This window comes from Austrofundulus limnaeus, unplaced genomic scaffold, assembly GCF_001266775.1.
Source record: "Austrofundulus limnaeus strain Quisiro unplaced genomic scaffold, Austrofundulus_limnaeus-1.0 Scaffold74, whole genome shotgun sequence".
In the NCBI taxonomy this organism is placed as follows: Eukaryota; Metazoa; Chordata; class Actinopteri; order Cyprinodontiformes; family Rivulidae; genus Austrofundulus; species Austrofundulus limnaeus.
Genome location: NW_013952476.1, coordinates 1,435,383 through 1,445,483, shown reverse-complemented (window position 1 = coordinate 1,445,483; position 10,101 = coordinate 1,435,383). Strand labels below are relative to the sequence as shown.

The following is a 10,101-nucleotide window of genomic DNA, read 5'->3' as shown; positions in this document are numbered from 1 at the left end:
GGGAGGATGATTCAACCACTCAACCACTAGATGTCACTGAAAACAACAAATCCTACACACCGTGCCTTTAAAAACCGAGTTAGCTGAAGCTACTTAGCTGTGGCGGCCATCTTGACTAGTTTGACTCCAAAGGATGACTTGTATTTGTACACTACTAGTCAAAAGCTTGGACACCAAATATGCTGCAGGTTCTAAACCAGTCAAAGCAGTGYATGAATGTGATTGGCACTGATTAGTCTCCAAAGATGATTGTACGTTAGCTTTGTAGAGACCTAACAGAGTGCTGTGTGAATGGGTAAATGAGGACACAGATTGTGGTGTGAAGAGCTTYGAGTGTCCTGATGGACAGAAAAGCCCTATATAAGTACAGTCCATTTACCATTTACCTATTTTAGCTCAATTTCTCTAAAACWGATGGAGGACCATGTTTGAGTCACCTTGAATTGGACATCCTCCAAAGTAATCATCTGTAGATAATAAATTTGTGTGAGTTTTATAAAAATCCGTCCACTGGTTCGGCTTTGGTTTTCTGACGCCTTCTTTCACCTGGCCGGACCTCGGGTTCGCTGAGAGTTGTTTTCTTTTTTCCTACACTACGTAAATTTCTTAAACTTTTGTTAATTTTGTAAGCTGGATGTGGGTGACCGCAATTATTTTATGAACCAGAGTAAGATGCTTACAGAATAAATAGAGGAAGTGTGTCAGCAGCTGCAGTTTGTAAATTTTTTTTGTACGTAAATTTCGTAAACTTCCATAAGCTTTGTACGTGGGGCATGTGCCATTCTATTAGTCTCCAAACAGTATTATTGTTTTTCGCAATATTTTCTGAGACAATTTATCGTCCAGCAAAATTTGTTATCGTGACAGGAGAAATTGTCCTTTCGCCTTTGCTGGCAGCTGAAAACATCAGGTGAGTTATCATCTTCTTCTTAGAGAGAACCATTTCCTATTAGGCTCAATCTAAGCAAATGAAATTAACCTGGATGTAACTGGAGCTTTGGACCCGTGTTGGTTTTCCTCCTCTGTCAGAGCAGACTTCTGCAACAAGTTACAGTGTGAGCACCAGACAGGACAGAACGTTCAAAACGTTTTATGGTTTTGTAGAATTTGTTGACACAAGCAAAACTAAGATATCTGAAGTCAGCGGTGCAGCTGATATCAGACCAGGTGGAGCTTTACGGACACCTGKGGGGATGTGGGGTCGACTGTGGCCTGCATTGTCGGAAACTATTTACCTTTGTGAATTTCTGGCTTCTAACTGAGATGCTTCACTGAATTCCAACAAAAGCTGAGCCAACGTTGTGGCAAAATAAAAAAAAAAGCCAAATAAGTCACGGCCTTGAGTGGTTAAACTGAAAGCAGTCAGCTAATAAGTCACACAGCTGCACACACATGCACACATACAATCCTCCTGTAGGAGCATTAAGTGCTTTTCAGTGTTGCTAAAGGTTTGACCTACAAACACACACAAACAAGAGAGAACCACACCAGCATGCTGCCAAACGACAAACTCAGCTCCAGTCTCCACTTTAAAGGGCTCGGCTGATTCGCCATCATTTTAGCACTTTTTTTTGTCATTTTGCACAGCGATGAGAGGAGGAACGATGGAGCAGCGTTCATGGTTACTAGTAAAAAGCATGGAGGAGAAAAGAGGAATGAAGGGACGAGCTTTGAAGAGAAAATAAAACAAACAAACAGAGAAAGCACAACAGCAGAGGAAAAGGCAACAATGAGCTGAAGAAAAAAGGCTCGATTTTCCACAAGGTTTTTAGCTTCTGTTACAAAACAGGACTTTCAGATAGCCCTTTTCATTGACCACAGTCAGTTTTTGTGGAACCCTTGTTCGAGGGAATCTTTGTGTTTGTTTTTCAGTTTTTTTGGTGGGTTTGTTGAGGTGCAGATGGAGGGTGGGGGGATGTTGTGCAGGTCAGGGTGGGAGGAAAAACAAAGTGTCAGGTGCTCAGAAGTCGGGAGAAAGATGAAAAGAAAAATCTGCGTTGACCCAGCCTCTAAATGGACAATAAACTGTTTTTTATTGGCTACAATGTTCTAGAATGTAATTTGATTCAGGTAGTATCCTGCTGAGCTGCAACAGTTTCAGACTTACTGACAACTCGTTAATAAAAATAACTTTAATGTCTGAGTGTTTGAGAGCAAGTGACCAGTAAGATGTGTGGCTACAGTTTGTGAGGATAAGTTCTGAAAATCGTTTTGTTTTTTGTACACAGGTAGTAAAGATGTGTTCTACACTAGGCTTGGGCAGTATGAGGGTATTTTGTTATACTGTGGTATTAAAATATGGTGACAGTATTTAAAACGGACTGTATGAGTCACCCGAGGCGAAACACCAAATTTCCATAAGGCTGCCATGAAAACTGGGACAGACATTCTAGACGCCCCATAATGTTACTGACATTTGTTCTGACCACCTCAGCTTGTTTCAAAGACAGAGAGAGACAGCTCAGTCTGTCGCACATATTAACTACGAGCAGGTAAAACAATAAATAAAATAAAAAACCTCAGAGCGACGTAGTGACAGAAACTTGCCAACTCAAAAAAGTGAGCCGGTGTAGTGCTGACAGAGCGCTTCGGGACCACCCAGCAGGTTTGTTAAGTCAAACCACTATAGGTGGACTCCTTTCAGACTGAAACTTTCTGCAACCCCCACCCGTCAGAGGAGGAAAAACCTACAAACTTTATCGACACACCGACTGGCTAAACGTACGCAGCAGCGCGGAAACAACCGTGGTGAGAGTCCGATTATTTTGAAACTTAAAGCCCTAAAAAGACGAACTTGGACATGTTTTGGTCTGTTTGACACAAGCGATAATACCGTATACCACAGGATACCACAGTATTTTGTAAAGGTTATACCACAGTATGAAAAAGATCAATACTGCCCAACCCTATTCTATGCCATGGACTACATTTCATTACTTAGCTCGGCCCACTTTGTTCCCACCCCCCACGGATATGACTTAATCTACTGGAGTACAGTTTAGAAATGTCAAAGGAAAAYTTTTAAATGGTGTTTCTTAGTCTTCTGTCAAAGAAGAGCTCCAGGTGTCCTCCTGAGATGGGTTGGGTTGAAGTTAGCAATTGTTTTAAAGAAAATTTGTCACAAAAAGCTTTTAAAACACTCAACCGGACTACAAGCCTCAGAGCCCGGAGCGAGGAAACAGAACCAACATGAACGTCGTGCGACTCGTCTACGAGTGCCGTCCACTGACTAGCTGCAGCCCAGTCAGATGCTGCCTTTAGCAAGACTGAAACATTTTGTAAGGGCTACTGAGGCTTTTTCAGAATGAGAATTTTAGTAAATTAGATTTCATCCACGCTGGGGGGCTGGTCAGCTGCAGATTTCTCCCCCCGATGATTCTGAAGTGAACACAGAGGTGAAGCAGAACAGGTTCTCCTCTTACTTTGATTGTGCCTGTGTTGTAAGCAAACAGAGACGCTGTAGGCTGGGTTCAAGAGCTCGCACTTTTCAAAATAAGGGAAGGACATAAGCTGATACTTGTTAGTTTTTGTTTGTTTGTTTTTTTGTTGCTCCCAATAGGTTTGGAGCCAGAGTTCAGTCAGTGAAATAAAATAAAAAAAGACAACAACAAAAAGGAAAATAAAAACAAACATCATCACATGACATCACGTCCCTCTTCTCTTTTACAACAAAAAGATAGTGCAACTTTTAGACAACTTTTCTTTTGTTGCTTTGTGAATGTTAGGATAAGTTCTCTCATTTCTCCTCTTTGTTTTACTTCCTCGTGAACCTTGGCACTAAGATTTGGGTTGGAGAGTCTTGTTTTGTTGGGTTCTCAGAAAGTCCTGGATTCTCAGTTCTCGCTTTGTGCACAGATCCCGGTCCGTAACGTAAAACAAAAATGAAAAAAATAAAAAACCCTCCTCACTTCCCAGGGACAAAACTGTCRTCCCACAGGAGGAGGAAAGAAAGAGAACTTTCAGTCTGTGCTAGCAGATTTTCTTTTTGTTAAAAATAAAGAAAAATAATCATCCCCAGAGGTGCAAGCTGGAAGGAAACAAAAGAAAAAAAAGAAAAATCTTGGTTTCTCTTTCCTTGTTTAGTTGTAGCTCRTTGATATTTCTTTGTGCATGGGAGTGTGGGAGGACAGGAGAGCGACAGAGCGGTGTGGAAAGTCAGGGGTGACGATGGGAAACCCTCCTCAGTCTGGGATCTGTGGACCGGTCTGTCGCCTCCCGCTTCTACTCAGACCAGGTCCTCCGGCTTGCCGTCCTTGGCAGGAACTATTGTGCTTTCTGATTGGCTCTGCTGCTGGATCGTCCTGCTGCCCGGCCCCCCTGGCCCCCCCACTCTCTGGTTATTGCTGTGCTGGTGTAGAAAGAAGGCCGAGCCAGGGTAGTGGCCCATCACCTCGCTGTACGCCGGCGGGGGACCCTCCATGCGCCCGTGGCTGCTAGAGTTGGCTGCACTGATGCCCGAGTTGCTGCTCGGTGGTCTTGGGCCTCCTCCCCACACGCCACCCCMTCCTCCTCCTCCCTTCACCCCTCCCGGGCCACCACCTCCCCCCATGTCGATCAAGTCACTGTCATAAATGGTTCGGTTGGGTGGCGCCCTCACAGACTCACGATTGAGCTCCATCTGCTGCTCGGGATCACGGAGCTGCAGCGTGCAGGGCCCCTGGTAYGGCGGGGGCTCCTCGCCGTCCGACAACGATATGGTGGGCGGCAGGTCGATCTGATGCTGCATGTAGGGGTAGGTGGGCTGGAAGCGGCTGAAACGGTCACGTTGCATGAAGGAGGGAGCTGTGAAGCGATCCCTCGCTGAAGGGGCGTATAAAACCTGCGTGAGACAGAAAGAAGATGAAGATGAGGAAACTTCTGGAAAAAGAAGCTGAATCTAAACAGATGAAGTTAGTACAAAGAAAAAATGAGATCACGTTTGCTGAATTAAGCAGCAAGAAGTTGAAATGATCACAAAAAGGTGAATTTAGCTGAAAAAAAGCTCAAATTAGCGAAAAACCCTACTAAAAGTAGCTGAAATTAGCAAACAGCTGAAAGAATATAATAGCAGAAAAGGTCAGAATGAGCTAAACGAGCAGAATAAAGTCAAAGGAAGCTTAAATTTCCACAAAGAAGTCTAAAAAAGTAGAACCAGAACAAAAGATAAAAAGTACAGTAAAGATTTAAAAACTTTTTGAAGGCTTTTAAGAAAGTCGAAAACAGCTCCATTCATTTTAATTTATTCATGTATGTGTATATAGATATATACATACTGTGTATGTGTATGTGTATATAGATATATACACATTTTTGTTTGTTTGTTTTATCTGTTTTGATATAAAGATATTTTCATTCATCCATCCATTCATTCATTTTCAATGTGAAAAACATGGCCGAAAAAGCTTAAAAAAATGATAAATAGCTGAAATACCAAAAGTCATAGCCAGAATGTCCTGAAGGAGCTGAACGTTTTGCTATACATTATATAATATACACTACTGTGTATTTTGAAATACACAAAAATTGCAGAGCAAGATCTATTTGCTGAAAAACCTATAGAAGAAGCATGATCAATAGTGTGAATGAGATGCAGCATTCACACAAGAAGGAGAAACAACATGAAGTCTGTCTGATCTTTGTCTAATATTTGGAAAAGATTAAATAGAAACTTTGGTCACAGGTGGGCTCAGTTTTCCTGTCAGATGCATCCCTCTGCCACGTTGACCCATCAGACAAGTGAAGGAATATAAAGAAGCTTAGCTAGCAGGATTAGCATCAGCACAGTCTGTTTTATTACACTGAGTTTTAGCAGTAGGACTGAACTTTTAACTCAACTGTATGAACACACTCATTTTTCAGAAAAACATGAAACAAGAAAGACGAAAGTGGTTTGTTGTGTTTTATTCATTAGTCCGATGTGAGTTAAGAACAAAATAAGTGTATGTTGTTAATTGTTAGGTTGTAGGCCAGACTAGAACCAAATATTCAAAGAAAAAACAGACAAATTTAAATGTTTCTGCCTAAAATTCACCTTAGCTAACCTGATTTGACTGTAGGCCAAATAGAAATTTTCCTTTGAAGCTCAGCAAACAGTGGTAAAACATAAAACAAATGTACCTCAGCTGTAGTTTAGTTTCCGTTTATTTAATAATTGGACACATTCTGCGATCATTTATACCAAAAGCTTAATTATGTTATTTTTTTCTGGAGAATGTATTCTGACAACGAAACAAGTCAGTGCTATCTGGGTTCACAGATTTCTGATCCCACCATCACCACTCAGAGGCAGATCAGTTTCATGACGGTCAATTATGATTTTCCTGTTTTATCCTTTAAAGAACGATGCCGTATCACTGACTATTATTCAAACAATGACTGATCGTCCTTTTGTAGCAGCAGCACTCACCAGCCTGCTGACACCAATTAGCTGCCGCAGACATTTCAGTTTAATTACGGTAGAAGAAGAGAAAGGATCCCTGCTCTGAAACGGGACAACGTTCAACAAATCTGTTCATCCACCAGCTTTTGTTGGAGATCTTCACCTCAATTAACTCCTCAGACTGGAACGTCATGATCCATTTGTTCGTTTCTCACATTTCTATCCTGTTCCACTCATTTCTACTGCGGCGAGTCATTATCAGAGGAAACCCGTTTTAATTAGCGACTGTGTCTGTAATCATCAACCCCCACTGACAAGGCGGTCTGGGTGAAGAGAACAAACAGACTCAGAAGAAAAACCTGGGGGAGAGGGATCAGGGCGGCTGAAATGGTGAGACGGGGGAAGAAAGAGTGGAACTGAAAGGATTAAAAAGAAAGGCTGCTGAGATAAGGATGGAGAGGACAGGAAGGAGAAGAGGGGGGGAAAGAGCTGTAGAGGTAAAGAGCAAGGAGAGACAGAGAGAGAGAGAAAGTAGAGATGGATGGATAGAAAGACGGAGGGGGGGTGGTGTGTGTGCGGCTGACAGAGGGAGCAGAGCAGGCCAGCTCTCAGACGGCTGTCTAGACAGTGTCAGGGGAGGTGTTGCTGATTAATGACGCACAGAAACACATCCACCTCCCCACCCCCACCCCTCCTGCCACACACATACACACACACACACACACACACACACACACACACACACACACACACACACACACACAATCTATCGGCCACCCACACTCTCTGGCTGTATCTCCCTGTTTGTCTCTGCAAGGCCTTTCCTCTTTCTGCCATTCTCTCCAACTGCTTCAGCACCAACACCCCCCCCCCCCCCCCACTGTACTTCTTCCATCTTTCCATTTGTGCCACAAATTCACCTTTTTCTTCTCCTAAATTTCTTTGTTTTTGTTTTTATGAGGCCTTTAACTGACAGAGCACTGCCACTGAAAGCTGATCCGTTGTGTTTCAGTGCAGCTAGCTTAAATGTAGCATTTTAATAACTTATCAATGCAGCAGATTTGGGTTTGTCAGATTATGCTATAAAGCATAGCGCCATGCCGGGGCAGCGCTATGTGACAAAGCTACTTTGGGCCAATTGACACACTACTCTATCCTGATTTATTAGAATCTATCCCTTATAGGACAGCTGAGTGAAACCAGCCCATCCCAAAAAATGAACYACAGGAAAAAAATAAGGCTAATATGCTGAGTGGTTAGTGCTTCGTTTGTGCGGGTTTGTGCACTTGAAATTGTTGTTTGTGCTGCTATGGTTTTTTTATATGTTAAAGAATATTTGTAAGGGTCATTCAGGGGTCACTCTCCCACCTGCTCGCTCCAAAATGAACCAAAAATGAACCAAACCAGTCGAATTTTGTTGTGCTTTGAGCAGGTTTGTGCCRTTGAAACGGCTGTTTGTGCTGKTATAATTTATGACATATTACACGTTATAATTTCGGACGATCATGTGACTTGGCCTGAAYTGTTTACGTCTGTGACAACGGGCCAAGTCACGTCATCGTCCGAAAKTATAAMGTGTTATATCTCAAATTATAGCAGCACAGCCAGCCGTTTCAAYGGCACAAACTTGCTCAAACAAAGCACACCAAATTTTGACTGGTTTGRTTCATTTTTGGTTCATTTTGGAGCGAGCGGGTGRGATGGTRACCCCTGAATGACCCTTACAAATAATCTTTAATATATAAAAAACCATAGCAGCACAAATGAYAATTTTAAGCGCACAAACCCGCACAAACAAGCACTAACCACTGATCATATTTGCCTTTTTTTTCCTGTGGTTCATTTTTGGGAGGGGTTGGTTTCACTCAGMTTTATAGGAGCTGTATTCTTTGACRGWCCCAACCTACCCGGTCTACATGGGTCGGGTCCTTTGTCGACCCTGAGGACCGGAAGAAAGTGGCTGTAAATTTGAACAGTCTAGAACTTCAGCTTCATTCCCGCCCTTACCCCAATGTATGTCCTGTTGCCTCACAACCGTGATGACGCTAAACACAAGCGGTTAAGATCGAATATAACAAAATTTTATTAGCTTATGGGCAATACATGAAGAACCTGCCATACAAGCTCGTTTACAAGGATTTCTGACAAGAATAATATTAAAAAATCTGTACAAAACACAACCACTTTAAAACTTTGTTTTTATACGGCCAGATTTTTTTAAAACTGTATTCCTCTCTCTCGCTTTGTCTGCCATTACAAGAAAAAAAAAATCTCCTGGTTGGCCCGCAATGCATCTTGGGATAGGATGGGCTGAGAAGAATCCACCTGAACCGTGTGAGAATGAGGACCCATTCTTACCCAATTTGAGGGTGAGAATGAGGACCCATYTGTGGGCCGCAATTTGAGAAGACTTTGAATTTGGACAGCCATTACGCTGTGACGTAATTAGCCTTCAAATTCGGCCTTTGAAGGACACAGCCTCTGAATTTGGACACAGCCTTCATCTGTCTGGGTGGATTTTACTCGAGATATAGTGCCAGGAAATCCTCTTCCTCTTCTTCCGTCTGCACTTCAAACCACAACACAGTACTGGACCTTCGTCAGTCAAGTCTGTGATGAAGCGATAGATTGATATAGCTAACGCAGTGACACGTAAAGCTAAATGACGGGTGCGGCCCTTCTGCCCACCGCTGAGGTTTTGTTTGAGTCGGGTGGTCAGGCGATGCTGACAGCAAGGTGGTCTTCTCCATACATGACCAGTTACACGTTTCATTCGAGTGCTGCCGCTGCTTCCTCTCTCACCGGGACTCATAACCTCTTCCATCTGGCAGGGAGGCTTTACGCCATGCCACCCCCGGTCACGGTGAGGACACTGGTGTTTGTGGTTCTGGATCGTTGGTTCTTCGAGAACACGCCAGCTCTGATTATGTTTGGATGGCGGTGCCAGCCGTACATGATGATTAAATATGAACAAGAAACCCAAATGCAAATGTCTAGGTACCTGTTCCCTTTGCTGTATTCCTGTAAGCACAGACCAATTAGACAAAACCAGGTGCTACAAATAAGCTAACATAAAGGAAATTAAATTACAGAATGAATACAGACAACACTCAAAGATTCAACAAAGCTAGAAAAGAGACACCCTCTGAAGACCCCTCACTAACACCTGTTATAGTTAGATCCCTGTTTATCTGGAGCTAGCTACTCATCATCCATACAAAGTGCACATTAGTCCAGTAACTTCAAAGTCTTTCTCTTTATTCTGTTCTCTGTATCATGTTACAGATCATAATGAATTATGTTTCTGTGTGACTCCATGACCTTGTGTTTTATTTAATATAACGTGTAGACCTTTGTCAACAAAGAATGAAGCTAGGGTAAATAAAATGTACCACGGTAAAAGTTTATTGGCTGCTAAATCAGGACAGATGAAACTATGAGGTAGTTTATAATCATCTCTCTTAGGGCCGGCAGCCTCCTCTTACTGGTTAATTGCTTTAGACCAGGGGTTCTTAACCTTTTTGACCTCGGGGCCCAATTTCTTGAACATAAAGTGACACGAGGCCCAGTCAGACATTACCAAAGTATAGATCAAAATGATCATTATTCTAATCTAAATCTTGGTTTAATTTTTATTTTATTTACAGCATAACTAAACTATCATAATTAACATAACTAAATTAAATACACTTACAGTTTAAAAGTAAAACTCCTGTCAAATAATCACAAGGCATGATTATGAC

General features: G+C 42.4%; 1 protein-coding gene across 1 annotated transcript in view; it reads right to left on the bottom strand.

Moving 5' to 3' along the window:
* Positions 1 to 3,469: 3,469 nt before the first annotated feature.
* The window catches only part of ldlrad4b (low density lipoprotein receptor class A domain containing 4b), a gene marked incomplete at its 5' end in the record, with an annotated part of 10,539 nt that continues 3,907 nt past the window's right edge, over positions 3,470 to 10,101 (bottom strand). The window contains 1 exon segment of the mRNA XM_014010852.1: positions 3,470 to 4,819. Coding sequence (XP_013866306.1) covers positions 4,226 to 4,819 — 594 coding nt within the window.